Raw genomic sequence first — 18,038 nt, 5'->3', positions numbered from 1 at the left:
TTGACAGTTTAAGGTAATATTAACCATTAGAAATTCTCAACTGGGTCGGTTCAATGATCATATCTCCGTATATATCATTTATATATGTGATTTAGTTAATGAGATCAACTAATCTTTATCTTATAGAAATTATTACATGTATATTAGTCTTACTGGATCATTAATGTCCCATTTTGATGATCAAACGACTAAGAACATTTTAAATTAAATCATCAAAGGTTTTACTCTCATTATCAAGATCCTCATTTTGATGTAAAACCTATAAATTTAATTAAGGACTTTATCACATAAATTAAACAATATGATAATAAAATACTATTATCATATATTAAAATAAATTGTCAAATAATAATGTATTCAATATATTACACGAATAATTGGATCGTGGGCATAACACTTATATCCCCAACATCAAGAAAGTAAAATAAAAAGAAAAAGAGAAAAAACTCGAGGCTCTCTTATTGTCTTGTCACCATCCCTCTTGCTCTTGTTCTTGTTTCTTGTTTTTTTTTGCTTGATCTTTGTAGATGCATAAAGATCTACTTTAATCATCTATCATTTGAATTTTTTTATATGATCTTTTTCTTTTAACAAAATGTTCAAATAATAAAGATTTTAGTTTTTTAATAGAGTAGTTTATGCAAAATCATATAGTAATATCACCAATTGATAGTGATGTAGAATCTATGATCAATCAATGTGATTAAAAATCTTAACACTTAGTTTAACACAAAAATTTAATTTCTATGCACATCCTACATGTTTAACTCTAAATCAATATGTGATTGAGAAGTAAGACACTTGGAAAAAGTAATAATAATTAATAAAATGTTATTAGATTACCTTAATAATTAAAACTAATTATCCACTAAAAAATATGATGGGAGAACCGTTCGAAAGAGCACTCAAATAACTAAAACTAATATTTTATTAAATTGATTTGAAGTGATTACAACTAAATGAATGAGACATTTATATAGTCATAGATCATACTAATTACATTAGAATTCAAAAACTAAATCATAGGAAAACTCATATTATTTATTATATTAGGACTATATAAAAAATTAAATTAAAAACTCATGGTTAACGTTAAAGTAAAATTATTCTCTCTTGAAATATCGCAGGATCCCTTCGAGGATTGCAGCTGAATTGATGTTGCTTTTATATTGATCGGATTTGGCCTCATTTAATTATGATTTTTGGTGTATAAGTTGTGTTGAAGATTGATAAAATTCCAGCTACGTTTGAGTAATAAAATAATTCCTTTTCATTGTGAGAATTGGCCATGAGTGAGAAACTTTATCATTTTGAGCTTTCACATATTAATTGTGATTCCAACGTCTTTTTAATATAATTTTATGAAAATAAATTCGACTTTAGGACTATTTACAAGTTAAAGTCGAATTTATTGAGTGAATTTCCACAAATAATACTTGAATTATGATTTATGAATTCTAAAAATGACTTGAAGTTGAACTCCACATCTTGATGAATATAACGTGCGACAAATATTGTACCCAACTGGGGTAGTTTGGATAATGTAAAGTATCAATTAGATTTTAAAGAATAAAATTTGTTAGTTTCATATGTAAAATATGTTCCAAACTAGGATAGAACTCTCCCAATGCATGTGATTAACTTCCACATGTAAAAAGAATGTGAAATTTTGAAAGTCCATGGGATCAAAGACTTTTTTTTTTATAACCAATTATGTGTAATCTTTTTATAATATTTGTTGATCAACTTCTTTTTGGATGGATAAACATGAGTTTTATTTATTTTGTAAGTTCATGTAATATGTTCATTATTGGATGAGTCCATGATTTTAATGATTCTTGATAGCTATCACATGGATAATTACTTGATTGAGTATCATTAAGCTTTAAGACACCTTTTGACTCGATTTTAATGAGTTGTACATGGATGAAACACTTGTGGATAAATGTGATTAACTTCACATAATTGTAGGAATTAAAATTGTAATACCCGGGCCCAAAAATTGGCTTAGGATTAATTTAAAATTTTTAAAAATATATAAAAATATAATTTTTTAAATTTATAAATTTTTATTTAATGTAAAATTAGGAAAAAATAGGTAGATAATGAAATTAAAAATAATTTTTAAAAAAATGGGTGAAAATTTGGGTTCATGGAGTATTTTTGAAAAAAAATCAGAAATTAGGAGTCAAAACACAATTAAAAAAAATTGCGCCACGTAGGACCGCCCAGTCAGAAACCCCAACGAACCGGAGCACGCCGCGTGGCAAAGCACACTGATTCGGTGCCACACGGGAGGCCACACTGGTAATCTGCGTGCTCGCGATCAGACAGTTCGGATGCATTCTCGCGTGCGTGAACGGTCCGGATCCGTTTCCTCCTCAGGCCCGATCAGACGGTCGTGATTAAATGCAATGAAGGATCCAGATTCATTCTATCTTTAAATGCGAACGTACGGTCAAGATCAAGTCACGATAAACGGTTCAGATTCATTTTTTCTTTAAACACGATCGGACAGTCAGATTAAACGCAATGAACAGTCCAAATTTAAGAAAGACGGGTATAAATATCTTGCATCACACCGAACCCAAACCCTAATCGCCAACCCCTCACCGGAGAAGAAGAACCAGTCGCCGGAGAAGTGAGCCGACCGCTGCCCGCTGCTGCGCCAGAGCCACCTCTTACTGCCAAAAAGGGTAAAAATTATCTTATCCGCCCAGAATTTGATTTCGAACATCCTCACGACCAAATAGGATCAAAAGAAATGACGGATGAGCTGAAAACTACGGGTAAAGCCCGGTGGCGCCACCACTGGTAAAACCAAAAATCACCTCTGATGTGCCCCTTTCCGTTTTTCGTTTTCTATTTCGTATGATTTTTCTACCATTGTATTCACAATTCTATTTTCTATAGGTTGACTGAAGAAAAACGTTCAGCAGTGAAGGTGAGCCGACAGAGCCGCCGCACTGAAAAATTTTGCCGCTGGTAAGTTTTTATTTTTCGATTTTTTTCGGCCAACCTAGGCCACCTAACGTGTTTTTTAGCAAAATGAGTATAAAAACAGCTAAAACTGACCAAAACTAGCCAAAAACGGCCAATCCGAGGTAAGCCACCACCGCAGGCAGCGGTGTCGTCGCCGAAACACGATGGTGCCACCGTGCTGGAATTTTAAAATTTGTTGAAAAAAGTTTTTAACACTGATTTTGAGTTTTTTTGGGTATATTTAGGTACGTAAAGCGTGTTTTAATCTCCACATAAAAAATTAAGAAATCCGGGAACCGTCAGTAGGCACAGCTGAAAGTTCGGTATTTCGAATATTGATTCGGGTAAGAATCCCTTACCTTATTCCCTATTATAAAATTAAAGTTTAATTATCAATAATACAGTATTTTGCGTAATTTAAAAAATTTCGAGAATTAATTACAGATTACTAATAGAGACATAACTGAGTATTTATTATTGTTTGTCATGTTCAACCGATTGTTTGACTTTACAGTTTTAAATGCATGATAATATACTGGAATTTGTAAAATGATTCAGTTGTGTTTTCTTGATACATGTATTGTTTGTCTTGTGTTGATTTACGGTTAAATTGTGAAACTGAAAATTACATACAAACAAAAAATTGATTGGTTAAGTGAATGAATGAATTGTAACCTTACTGGATATACTGGGAGATGGTAGACAGATCTGGTACATAGGGAATCCTACCGTAAACGTCGCTTCATATCAGGCGAGGTATCGAGAATTGGTATTTTTGGTGCTCATACCAAACGAAGTATGAGGACGACCCATTTCACCTTCATACCAGACAGGGTATTGAGGAATGATATTTTTTGCGTTCATACTGGATAGAGTATGGGGACGACCGGTTAATTGATAAGGTTGGATATTGGTTCACGCGTAATGAGATATTCTTATGGACCCCTATGGATACCAGGAGACAAATAAAAAATAAAAGTTATTATTCTTACTTACTTGAATATGAAATTATAATGTTGTTGAGCTATTATCTTTATAGAGTAGTTTTGAAAATCTCACAATAGTAAATATGCAATAAATAGTTTACTTATGATAAATGAATTTATTTAAATTAAGAGATCCATTTGTTATTTTTATGATTTTACCAATCTTCAATTTTTATATCGGTGAGTAGTGTGATATTCTTACTGAGTTAGTGTAGCTCATCCATTCATTAACTATTTCAGATCAAGAGGATCAAGACTCAGATTCCGATCAACAAGAGAGTTGTGAATAGTTCACCACCCGGACTCTTTCAAAAGCTAGTGAAGGTCGTCTTATGGTGCTCAGTTGTTTTCTTTTTGTTTATTTCTTTAATTTTCGTTTGTTCTTTTATAATGGACAATCTCGTAACCCTATTGGATATTTAAAACTATTGTGTAATGAATGTAAACCCTAACTCTATTATGCTGATTCCGTATTTAATTTATGATTTTATTTCATTTTAAGTTTCAATCATTTACAAAAATACTTGAGAGTCCTCCAACTTAAGGACTCTTCAGTGATCGACTTTTTCCCTTGACTTGACAAGCTCGATTTTTCCCTCTTATGGCCTTTAAAGCTTGGCACAAAATTCTCCTTTTCATGAATCCATCAGTTGACATAAATTTGAAAATGTCTATTGAGTTTATTGGCTCATAACATCAAAATCCAGTCCATAAAGGCCAAATGCACTTTGAAATTGACTTATCATAAGCTTGTCTTCGTATAAACTTTGTTTATCTTGGGTTGAATATTTTTTTCGATTTAAATGGATCAAGCCATGACTTTCATGTTTATGAGGCTTAAATTGTGTCGTTTTGAACTCATTAAGTCGTGAGCTTCCATAAGCTTCCTCTTAAGGCCATGAGCTTCCATGTAAGCTCCCATATTGCCATGAATTCCCATATGGCATTACACATGAGCTTGGGTTTCATCTTGGTCAAGGGATCTTATGTAATTTAGTGTATATTACCCTCAGTTTGCTCGTATCAAATAATTTCGACACTTTTTTATTTCTAAAAATAATTACTAGAATTTTCATGTTATTTTTTATTTAATTTTAGTGATTATTTTTTTAATACAATAACTTCATTTTACCTACAAATAACTTATTTATTAGTTAAATTAATATAAATTAATTTTATAAACTAAATTTAGGTAACTTAGAAATACAAATAATACACTAAGCAATATAAAGGTATTTGAAATATGATATGTGTTTCAATTTATATTCACTAAACCCATCACATTTTATTTGGATTAAATTCTATTATATTTATTGTATTATATTCTATATAGCCACCAATATTACCATACTTTTAATGCAAAACAAATACTACATTTGGCAGAGAAAAAATTTATAATTTTTATTTTTTCTAAACTTATAAGTTAGTTAATAAAATAGTGATAAGAGTTAAATAACTAAACAATAATTGAGTATGATAATTAATTTTTTTTAATTATCTGTTTTTTAACTGTTATATATATATATATATATATTCTTATGAATAAAAACATAGAAATTAAAAAAGAGGATATTGACACTTCAAAATTTTACTACTGTAAAAATTACATGAATAGTAATATATTAAACTCATATATAATAAAAATAAAAAATTTGAATAATTTTCTTCTTAGCACGGTCACAGTGCTAGAGAATAGGGTTTATTGAGGGCTTTTCTCGCAAGCTCCATCTCAAACCAGAAACCGAGGGCTTAAACTCAATTTCCCGCCTGATTTCGCCCTCCCTCCTCTCCTGCTCTATTTATGCCACTTTCCCTCTTCAACTTCCTCCTTTCTTTCTCCCACTTAGGTCTTCAATTGAACCGGTGGGTGCCAGGAATTTAAATTTCAGCGCAAAAGTTTTTTAAAAAAGCGAGCAGAAATGGTGTCCGCAAGACAGCTTCTCTCCGCAGTCGAGTCGTCCCTCCTTGGCCCTTCTCCTCCTTCTCCAGCTCAAAGAATTGAACTCATGCATTGTATTCGCAGCTCCCTTTCCTCTTTCCATTCCCTCCTTTCTTACCCGGTAGACATTTTTTTCCATCTTTCACAAACAAAACCTATTATTCGCTCTAAATTTTATTTGCTTCCTGTAAATTCTACTACTCTTTTGTAATTGTTGCTAATTATGTATACATTTTCGTTTTCTTGTAGCCTCCCAAACCCTCCGACAGATCGCAAGTTCAGTCAAGGGAGGTTAGGCTTCCGGATTCGCCGCCGATATCTCTTGATGACCAGGATGTTAAGATTGTAAGTTTGTTTTTCTTATATTCTACTTACTCCTTGTTTTTTGTTGTCAGTATATTTGCTGTTTAGTTTCTGTTTGGTTTCAAGAAAAGTGCTGGAGTACGGGGAAATTTAAGTGTTGAGTCTAGAGGGTTGGTGTTGTTCTGAGTTCTGCTGGGAAGGTGCGGAGAGTAGTCGAGGCTTAGTTTAAGTTAAAGCTTCTTTTAAAAACACCTAAAATAATTCTCTTTCTCTCTATCTATATCCTCCATGAATTAAGTTATTATTGAGTAATGGTGCTCTCACATTTAATGCCAGCAACACAATTATATGAACTTGCAACAGAGTGATAATTGAGTGACCTTAAGATGTAGCAACTTGCCTATGTATTATTCCTTCAAATAAAAAAGGAAGTACGAGGAAAAGAGAAGTTACAAGAGCTAGGAAGATGGTTTGGCTCTGTTTGCAGGCATTTGGATCCTTTGGCTGGAAAAAATGCTCGAATTTTCCAGCAGCATTTTTATTCTGTTATAGATTTTTGGAATAGGATAGCTTGCTAGGCTTCTCTTGGGCTAAAGCACATTTTACAGGACCTTTATTTATACTGTTCAAAGGGATTGAGATATTATTTTGGATCGATTTGTTTCTTAGCTTTTATATTGGCTTTGATGTGTTTTATGTGCTATTTTTTATGGACATAGCTCATACTCCTTTGGATTGTATCTTTTCTTTCTTTATCTAATATATGTACATAGATTTCTCTCAAAGAAAACAGAGAGAAGAAAATGATGAGATGTCCTTCTGACAAAAGAGAGAGAAAAAAGAAAGAAAAAATTACAAAAAGAGAAAACAAAATGCCTTAAGAAATAATAAAGACTTGATCTCTTCACAAAGTGGATAAAGACATAAAAAACGCACGGGCTTTAGCCTAAAGAGAAGCCAAGACAATTATCCTATTCCATTTGAAACAATTGAAACTGATGGTTAAAAATTCTTACAAATTGAGGAAAACAATGCCCTCCTAAAACACCTTATGCTCTTTAGTTTGACTTATTTTGCAAACTAGTAGATTGGGGTGGCAAACGAATCAGGTTGAGCCAAATAACTGAGAATTTTGAGCTTGATTTTTGCTCTATATCAAGCTTGATTGGTTTGTTTAGAGAAAGCTCAAACTCGAGATTGAACTAAAATAAGTTCAAATTTAATATAATTGAGCTCGATAAAGATCTCTTTTAACATTCTATGTGCCAAACTTTACTTAATTTTTTGATAAATGTATTGAGTATACAATTCAAGTATAGTCCTTTCTAAAACATAATATGTTTATAATCTAAGAGCCAAGGGAGATTGCCTTCTTAGCTATCCTTTTTACATGTTATATTTAATTATTAATAGATAATGAAATCGTTTGTGAACTTTTGAACTGTAAATGAGCATGTTTGCAAATTTTGAAGTTTGCCACCCTAAACATGTTTGGAGTTTATGAACTTTTGAACCGTAAACGAACATGTTTTACATGTTTATATGCTTATAATATAGTTTTCACATGTCATAGGTTGCTAGAAAGGTTTCTATTATGAATTTCTTCTTGGTGAATTTTTTTCTTGTAAGGGGGACAAGCTGTTGGATCGACATGACATTTTCCTTAGGACTTTGTTTCAGAAGCTAGGGCACGTGTTAAAAGTTGATATCATGAATGTATTTTGGGATTTTTATTTGACTGGTAAATTTGTGAGGAGTCTGAATTCAACTTTTTTAGTCTTTATTCTAGAACTATGAGGCTATGAATCTAAAGAATTTTAGACTGATTATTTTAATAAGTGGCATTTACAATGTGTTTTTTTTTTGAAAGAAAACAGAAGTATTATTATGCACATAGGTACGTAGGATGTACCACCCAAATTTCTGGGAAGGTTTTTGGTGCGATTCAGAAAAATTAAAAGATAAATATCCTCTTATCTACGGGATTGCTAAAAACAAAGCTGCCACAGTAAATAATATTGCTGGTTTAGTATTCCTAATTCCTGAAGTGTCCCAGTGATGAGGAATCTTCAAGATTAGGAACTAGAAAATTATCAATCCTTATTTCACTTATTGGCAAACACACAGCTGCAAAATCAAAATGATAAACTGCATTGGAAATTAAAAAAGAATGACCTCTTCAGTGTCAGCTCTCTCTACTCTTTTTTGACCGGTCATAATTCTAACAAAAAATATCATTTCTCCTCAAAAATCATTTGGAAATCGGGTGTCCCCCCAAGAATTGCTTTTTTTGCTTGGGAAGTTGTAAAAGAGAAATTCTTGACAATTGACAATTTGATGAAAAGAAGGCATGCTATTGTCAACAGATGTTTCTTATGTAAGAGATCTCTTGAATCATGTAATCATCTACTCTTGAAATGTCAAACATCTCACAAACTCTGTAGCATGATACTCAGGTTTCTGGGGATCTCTTGGGTAATGACATATTTTGTTTATTCCGAACTTCTAGTATGGGAAGGTCTGAGTAATAACAAAATGCTTAAATTAATCCATTTTATCATTTTCTGGGTTAATTGGAAAGAGAGAAACAACAGAGCTTTTGAGGGGCTTGAACAAGATTTTAATAGTATCAAAGATAAATGGTTTCATTATTTTGTCTTTACTGTTTTAGGGTATAATCTAGAATATTTTAAAAATCTTGGTTATATTGTATATATGCTAATTGACATGTAAATTTTTTGTAAATGAATGGTGCTCCCTTAGCATCTCACATTAATACATATTTTCTTCTTTTATTTTTTTTTAAAAAGGATGTACTACCCGAATATAAAAGTTAGTTACAAGTCAATTAAATAGTTCATAACAATCCCAAGATCCTCCCAATCTTTGATGTTATAATCTAACAAAATAAAATCAAAAGTGTGTATCCATCTGTCTCTAACATATGTGAAGTTAGTTTCAATGTCCTCAAAAGCTATCACATTTGTTTCTTTCCACATGACCCAAAAAATAGTTAATGTAATAAGGAATAAATGCCTTTTTTTTTTTTTCAAAAACTCGCCCACACCCGCAATTCACTGCTCACATTTTCTATCATAATCCAGTTCAGCCCCACAGCCCCAAAACAGAAATCCATAAACTATAAGTTTTCAGGCACCTCAACAATAAATGGTTGCATGTTTCCTCATCAGATTTGCAAAGATAGCATCTGTTAGCCATGGTGTTTCCTCTTCTTTTAAGCATATCAATAGTCAAGATGCATTTTTTGGCAGCTTCCCAAGTAAAAAATGCCAATCTAGGAGGAGCTATACTCTTCCAAATCTGCTTAAAGAGTGCAATATTGCTGTTACTGCTGCTGTCATTCTTACACAGGACCTTGTACAAAGATTTCACAGAAAGCCCCTTCTTCTCATCAGGTTTCCACACCCTCTTATCTCTGTCATCACTCAATTTTTTGCTTTCAAGGCACCATAACAGATTGCTATACTCATTGATTTCCCAGTCCTGTAAATTTCTTGTCACTTTCACATTCCAGACCCACCCTTTCCCCACCTTATCATAAATATCCTTCACCTTGGCCTCTTTATCACTCGCAATTTAAAAAATTCTGGGAAAGCGATTTTTATCACTTTCACGTTACAATGTGTTGGCTAGAAGATGTGGTGAATAAAATTATGGGGAGGCGCAACTTGCTTTTGTTACTGGTTGATAAATTTCGTATGCATCTCTAATAGCTAATGAAATGGTTTGACATACTCTGAGAATAAGTATTGAGAAGGCTTATGACCATTTTTTTATTTATAGAAAAAAGAGTATTAACATTTCTTGGTATTTTCTTTTCTATTTATTGGGAGGATGAATTTCGAAGAGAAACAGAAGCCACAGATGACTGCTTGTTTAACTGCCACCTCTTTTATAGTCATGTTTTAATTGGGGCCTGCTGGATTCCTTTTCTGCTTGTGAGGGTCTTAGATAGGGTTATCCTGTATCCTCTTTGCTGTTTTTTCTTATTATGGAAGCTTTTAACCTCAGGATAACCTAAGGTATAGAAGTCAATTTGCTAGAGGGCCAAAAAGTTGGTCAGGACGGTAACCTGTTGGAGATCTCACTTTCTTTGTTTGCTGATGATTTTATTTTGTTTCTCAACTCGAGTAAAGAGTCTATTTTGAATTTGAGTGCTTTTTTCCCTTGCTTCCAAGCATTCTCGGGTCGTAAGGTGAACTGAACAAAATATGAAATTATTCTCTTGGGTAATGAGTATTTGATCATATCTTGGGGTGTATAGTGGCGTCCTTTCCAATAAAATGTTTGGGGATTCTACTGGGTGCAAAGATATGCTCTTTATCTTAGGCTGACCTACTCTAATCAAATGTGCCTTATCTAATGTACAATTTTACTTCCTGTCTCTTCCCTATGCCTGCCACTATGGTCCAAAGAACTGATTCTTTGCAATGTAATGTTCTTTAGGGTGATACGGAAGATATGAAGAAATTTCACCTAGTTGCTTGGGATAAATTTAGGAAGCCTTTGGTGAAGGGGTGCTTTGAGTATTAATCTGTTGAAAACTTTAATAAGGTGCTAGATGGAAATGGAGATTCACTATGAGAGGATAGTGCCTTATGGAGGATTATTATGGTGAAATATGGTCTAGATGCTAATGGTTGGAATACGAAGAAGCATAGAGATGTATTATGGATGCAACCTGTGGAGATGGCTTAAGAACGATTAAACAATTTTTCTTAGGGAAATCAAATTTGTGGTGGATAATGGAAAGAAAGCTAGTTCTTGGAATAGTCATTGGAATGTTGAGGGACCCCTTAAGGATATCTTCCTAAATTTCTTCACATTGTCAGTTTTAAGGAGTCCAAGGTTATGGATTTTTTTGAAGTGTGTATTGGTGTATCTGGTGGAACATTTATTCCTTTGAATCCTTAATGGCTGGTAGGTTGATTGATGGATTGGCTTTTTTTTACTTATGAAGAAATCTGCTCCTGATCCAACTAGAGAGAGTTTCCCTTACTTGGAACTTCGAAAAATGGAAAGTTCTCATTCAAGTCTTTCTATAGCCATTAATTTTTTGGATAATTTTCTATAGAAACAAGTAACCAAAGCCCAATCTTGCATTTCATTCTTGATTTGGGGAGGCTACATTGGACAAAATTCTTATTTTGAAGAACTTGAAAAAGAGTTAGCTAACAAATGCTTCCTAAGCATGAAGGAGGTGGAATAACTAATCATCTTCTTCTTTGGTGCTTGAGACTAGAAGATTGGGATCCAGTGGTGTCTCTCTTCAACTTGAAGCGGGTGCTGGGTGCCTCTATTAAGGATGAGTTGTGGGTTTGTATGGGTATTGCTACTCATAAGTCTAGCAAGAAGTTTATCTCCATCATTCCTCCTATTTTTTGGGTCGAGCTGGAAGAGCAAAATAATAGAGCTTTTGACAGCTCATCCCGCCTTTTTTATGGGATTATAGATTACCGTTTTAGGAAGTCTTTGTATTTTGCTTAAAAGCATCCCTTTTTGATGATGTTGATGTTTTGGATCTTTTTGATTTTATGTCCTTCAGGTGAATGTAATTTCTGCATATTCTTGGGTGTACTTGGATTGCAACTTCCTTGGTGCTTTTAGTAGTATCTTTAGGTTCTCTTAGAAATAAAATTGTAATTGTGGAACTTCCACATTGTCCTCCCCACAGGTAGACAATGCAAAAACTTGTCTTCTCCTTTTGAAGGCATATGATTTAAAACATCAAACACCAAGTCGATAAGGAAGGAGAAAAAGGATCTCTTGTCTTAGCCCTCTCAGACCTCAACCAATTTTAGCCGCACCATTAGTAATTATAGAGAACATAATGGGAGGAAAAAGTAGCCTGCTTGTTTATAAGACTTCTAGAAGATATCTACAATTTTATATTCTTATTCCATATTTTTCTTTTCTATGGCCCTAAAAGTTATAACCAACCAAGCAATAGATGCAAACAATTTGGTTAGCATCCGGGACGTGGCTGGGAAAATAATGCTGTTAGATCCTTCATATGGAAGACAGTGTTTCTTGTTTATTTTAAGCACTTTAATTGGAGATCAGACATCATCTCAGAAAATCTAACTAATTTGTATGTTCTCAATGTTTGTGCTCTTTCTAGCATTTGAATAGCATTTATGGGTTGTGGTTATCATGCTGTCTATGTTGCTTGGATTCTTTACTTTTAATGCCATACCTGTTATCAGGTGGGTGTGGGATCTTTTTCAGACACTTGATGTGCAATGTTCAAAACTTGATCCAGAGTTAGAGGTTATGATATATAATAATCATGAAGACAATAGTGAGTTAGATTGTTTATGAAAAAAAAAAAACACAAATGGAAATACATTTTTTTGAATGGATAAAAGTTGAGCATTTTGTACATCAAATCATTTATCTATTAGTAGTTGGTCTATATATTATCATTCACTACAAATATCAATTTGATATCTTTTTTTGCTAAGTTCTGTATTCTGTTATTCATTGACATTGCCATAGTTTCTTGAAGGTAAATTAGTTCTATTATTTTCCATATGAAACGAATCCAAGTGCTCGTATCCAATTTGTGAACTCTTATTGGCCCGATCCTCAAATATTTAACCATAAAAATTATTGGTAGACACTTAGATCCATACCCATACCTGGGACTTGCGCTTTGTTTTCGAGCGACAGAGCCTGCAGTTCACCTTATTGGTTTGTCACAAGATAATATAATTTTTTGCAAGGGTTAAATTGCACTTATTATAATTATTTTTTTAAGTCAAGCCAGACCATATTATCGCTGCTCATGGAGTCATCTTGCAATCATAATTTATAACCTATTGCCCCTCAAACTCACTACTATTAGGGTCATTGAGAGGAGGATCCAGTTATTGGCTTGCTGATGGGAAAAATCCTAACTCAAGTTTTTACTTGTTAAGAGAGGACTCTTTGTTCTTTTTATTAAAGGCTTATTAAAATAGAATCTTATGGTTCTCTGAGTTTAAATAAGAAACTCTTTTCTAAGACAAATTCTCTTCTTTTTCTTCAAATCCTGTTTGCATTTATACAATAATCATTTAGATAGTTTAGAGGAAATAGGTAACTGTTAACTAGAATATTTTGTTGCTTAATTAGTTGTGATCTTTTTTTCCTGTATAGTTTTTCCCATAATGTTGTAATTAATTAGAATCCATATTATAAGGGTAATTTCCTTATTTGTATATAGAAATTTTGTAGATATATATCCTATCTGTGCCATTATAAAATACAAGAAAGAAAATAAAGTAAATATTTTTTTTCAAAAATCTACAATAATTCTTTTTAGAGGTAACCAACTACCCACGTCCGCTGGAAAGATTTATTACATATAAGATTGTGCCAACTCCCAGTGCCATAGGAAAAACATAATTGAAACATTATTGGAAAAAAATGAAAATTAAAAACAGAATCTGATACGCAGATTGAAGTTGCCTTGAGTGGATCTAGTTCAGCCATGTTTCCTTCCTGAATTTACCATGTGTCTTTCTCTGCTATACCAGACCAGTAAGTTGCCCATAAAACACTTCCTCCCTTACAGTCGTGCTTGTTTCAAGCATAGAAGGTAGTCAGTGATCAACTGAGGAAAAGGTTGCCATGAAACAAACCAAAACCACCCATCTGTCGGGCATACTACAGTAATTTCAGTAGTCACAGGAATGACATTGACTGTTGTTGGAAAGAAGATGATTCATCCATAACTTCCAACTCTAATACCAATATTTTAGTGTTCCCTAAATGAGAATCTAGTTATGCGCATGTTAAGGTAAGTCCATAAAATAACCAAAGTCTTTGCTTGATTTGTTGCTTTTGTGACCTATGCTTAATTGTAGTAAATGCTCCTCAAGGTAGAATGCTTCAATATCTTTGTCAAGGGCTTGATAAAAGAAACTTTAGAAAAGAAATACTCACTTTTTTTTTACCTGACATCCTCTTCTTATCCAAGTCCTGTTTGCATTTGTGTGGGAGTTATTTAGACAACGATTAGGAAATAGGTAACTCTTTTTACAAAGTGACCAACTGCTCACATCTACAAGATAGACTTATTGGGTGTAGAAGTGGCCAAACTCCCAAAACATACGAATAATAGAATTTAAACATAACTAGTTAAAAGTCCAATGAAGAAGACAATAACCTAATCTCCAGACTACAATTTTCTTTCTTTTTTTCTTTTGAGAAAAAGTAGTATGGTATAATTCATTTTCAAGCACTAAGGTGGTGCAAACCCGTGTACATAATATGTACATATCAAACAAAATGTTGTAAGATCCTCAAAGAAGTAAAAAGGATGACCCTTAACAAAAAAACTTGGGTCTGGAACCACCTATGTTAAACCCTATCAAAACTCACTTCTCTGTTCTCGAGAGCTCTCCTATTCCTTTCCTTCCATGCCACCTAAAAAGTTGCAAGTGTGATCAGACTGGCATGCTTCTTTGCACAACTGATTCATTTCCACATCCATATTTCCTTCCTCACTGAGCCAGCCATCTCCCAATTAATACCTAGTAGGTATAAGTAAGGGTTCACAGTTTAACATAAAAGGGACACCACAAAAGGATATGGTTGCATGATTCTGCATGCTTTTTACATAAAAAGCAGCCATTCACCAGAATCCTGTCCCTCTTAATCAGCTTGTCTAGATCTAAAATGCATCTCCTGCTTGCCTACCAAGCAAAGAAGACAACTCTAAGTGAAGCATTGACCTTCTGGATTTGCTTGAATGAAAAGTCATCTGATGTGAGCACGAATAATTTGGACTATTCAAGAAACTAAACAAGCCCAAGAGGTCACGGCTTGGACCCTTCAAGCCTTGGAGGACACGGCTGTCCAAATGAAGCTCGAAGCGGCCAAGCATGTCCAAAAGAAGATCCCTATGGCAAGAGCTATCCTAAAGAAGGTCCAAATGACAAGGGCTGTCGCATTGAAGATCAAGGTGGTTTGAGCCGTGAACAACGCCCACATGGGGGAAAATAAAGCTTGGACACATCTTATGATAGACTTGGAACACATGGAAGAAGTATTCTAATGAAAAGTGGGCCAAACACAAGAACATGGGTAAAGAAACTTAAGGAAGACACATTCTTATTTACATAAGGGACGGATCCATGAGAGAAGAAGTATTAGGCCAAATTGTGACGGCCTTGGAAGGGGGAGGTCGAGTCCACCAAGTCAAGGAAAGAAGCGGCCCCTAAAGAGGCTAAAAGCCCATGAGAAACTAACCAAGCACATGGAAATCCCTCCCGACTCATGAAGGACTTTTTCTCACTCAAGAGAGATTTTTCTCTCAATAAGAGAAGTTTCCTTTTCCTTTCTATATCTTTCTCAAATGGTAAAAAAAGAATCAAGATCAAGGAATTTCGGAAATTCATCAAGGGAGAATCAAAATCATATCTTTATAGGTTTTCTAGCCAAAATCATATCTTTACAAATAAGGAAATCTAACATCAAAAGCATTTATCACAAGATCTTCATGGATTCAATGGAGATTATGGATCGATTAAGGGAGATCATGGACATTCCTATTTTTTCTAATCATGGCCGGATATCATTCAATAAGGGAAAGGAATTGTTCTCTTTAATTCAAGAGATCTTTGAGAAATCTTCAAAAGATTTTCTTTACTTTGAGAGATGTTCAAGAGATCTTTAAAATAAGAGATTTTTCCATGGAAGACCACATCTCAACAAAATTGGCAACCTCATCTTCTTTATACTCAAGATAGGCAACTATATCTCCATTAATTAGTATTATTTTCTCGATTATGTAATTTATTATTTTCCTAGAAAAACAATTGTAATTTTTTTTGAGATATAGAAAAACAATTGTAGTTAATTAGGAGGTTTTCTTTTCTTGTATTTCTCTTGACCTACAACTATAAATAGGCCCCAATAATTGGTTATAAATCATTCAAGTTTGAAGTCAATAAAACTACAAAATTTTTTATCTTTTCAAGCAATGAAGTTTTCTTCAACATTTTTTATTGAATGGAGAATTGGTGTCTACTTATGAAGTTAGCTAATTGTGTTTTTATCAATATCTTTTCTTAAATTGATTTTAATTTATCAAGATTTTTCTTGTGGCATTTTTATTAATTCATTTATCCCTATTATCTTAGTTTTAATTACATGTTGATTGTTGGTTAAGTAGGAAGGGTTCATTTAGGGATTAAGAGTTTGGTGTTAATTTTGTATGTGTGGGTTTTGGATTATATTGTTGATCTTGGGTTCCGTATCATCTTCACTCGTAGCCTCTCTTTTAGTCAAGTGATTGTAGAAGGACATAATAGAGAAAATCTTTTTAGTGTTGAGCCTCCCGATGGGTTGGTCTTTGGTCCTATTAGGTCTAACCCTAGCAAGGGTGAAGAGTAAAGCCTCAAATTCTCTAACCCCTCAAATTCTCTAACTTTCCAATCGTTGAGGTTTCTTGTGACCTCCACAACCCACTCTCCATCCCTATAGTACCACGGTATGACTCCTGAACAAGGCGTCCTAGTACTAGCAATAGTGTATTATGTAATACTTAACACTTTTTGTTTATAAAAAAAATAGATGTAGAAAAACTGTGTTTTGAGGGTACCACTCTCCAACCAAGCGTCATTGCCATAAACTGACCTTGTCTCTTGTGCCAACCCTATAGTTGATATAATTCTAGAACTTCCTCTTACCCATGCAGATTTTCTTCCACATCCTATTACCATGGGGCTTAGACAAGACCCTAGTGTACCAACCTTTGTGCAGAGTACCAACTTCACCTTAGTCATCCCCCACCTGGGTGCCTTATTGAATCTCATATATGCCTATTTCTTTTTCTTTTTTTTTTAAAATAGAGATAAAGAGAAGAAGAAGAGAACGTTGCAAAGAAAACGAGAGATAGGTTATCCGACTGAAGTAGAAGAAAAAATGAACAAAACATAAGGTAAAAATTAGATAACACAGAAAAGGCAACAGATTAGGTGACTATTGCATTTGAGCTCCTATAAAGGACACTAAGGGAAGTGCCATAGTATTTCCCATGAGCCTTGGCCCAAAGGGAAGTTATAAAAGTCATATTTTTTCAAAGAAACGTGTCAGACAGAGAGCGATTATTAAATACTCGCCAATTTCTTTCCTACCAAATAGCACAATGACCTGTAAATAATGGTCTGGCTTTCTCCTTTATTGAAATTTCCAATATTAATGTTAACAAAACATTTCTTAGGAATAATTCATATTGGTTATACGAGACTTGTAAGTAAATTGTTTTGGACGCCCCAGTTAATTACATTCTTAAGGAACTATTCTTTTTAGTTATATCTTCTGGCTTGTGGTAATAAATTATTTGTATGGCTTTCCATTTTGTTTACTCATAGTGTATCCTTTTTTGATAAGGAAGAAGAAGGTTCAATTAAGAGAGAAATAGATGCAATGGAGGAGGATAAGTGAAGATATAATTATACTATTAGAACTCTAAATAATATAACATTCTACTTAACATAAAATACTTATCAACACTCACCCTCAAGTTGGCGCGAAGATATCACACATGCTCAACTTGCAAACCAAGTTCTGAAAAGATTTGTTGCATAGTCCATTAGTGAAAATGTCAGCTACTTGGTCGCTAGAAGATACATGATATAAGCATAGAGAGCCACCAACCACCTTCTCTTCTATGAAGTGTCGATCAATCTCAATGTGTTTTGTCCTGTCATATTGAACTGGATTATGAGCAATGTTAATTGGTGTTTTATTGTCACAAAATATGGATAGTTTCTCATTTTAAAGCAATTTTAACTTGCTCATTAACTTTTGCAACC

At 33.6% G+C, this 18,038-nt stretch overlaps 1 protein-coding gene across 2 annotated transcripts in view; it reads left to right on the top strand.

The window, feature by feature from the left end:
* Window positions 1-5,653: 5,653 nt before the first annotated feature.
* EMB3142 (nuclear pore complex protein (DUF3414)) overlaps window positions 5,654-18,038 on the top strand; it is a 70,819-nt gene continuing 58,434 nt past the window's right edge. Inside the window, exons 1-2 of one of the 2 annotated variants that reach the window (XM_088208239.1) lie at window positions 5,654-6,028; window positions 6,157-6,252. In XM_088208239.1, the coding sequence (XP_088064365.1) occupies window positions 5,888-6,028; window positions 6,157-6,252 (237 nt within the window). In that variant the 5' untranslated portion in view covers window positions 5,654-5,887. The remainder of the gene's footprint in view (window positions 6,029-6,156; window positions 6,253-18,038) is intronic. The other variant, XM_088208240.1, reaches the window with a different exon arrangement.

Source organism: Carica papaya, chromosome 7, assembly GCF_054855325.1.
Source record: "Carica papaya isolate Zhongbai chromosome 7, ASM5485532v1, whole genome shotgun sequence".
Taxonomy (NCBI): domain Eukaryota; kingdom Viridiplantae; phylum Streptophyta; class Magnoliopsida; order Brassicales; family Caricaceae; genus Carica; species Carica papaya.
This window is presented reverse-complemented; position numbering and strand designations above follow the sequence as displayed.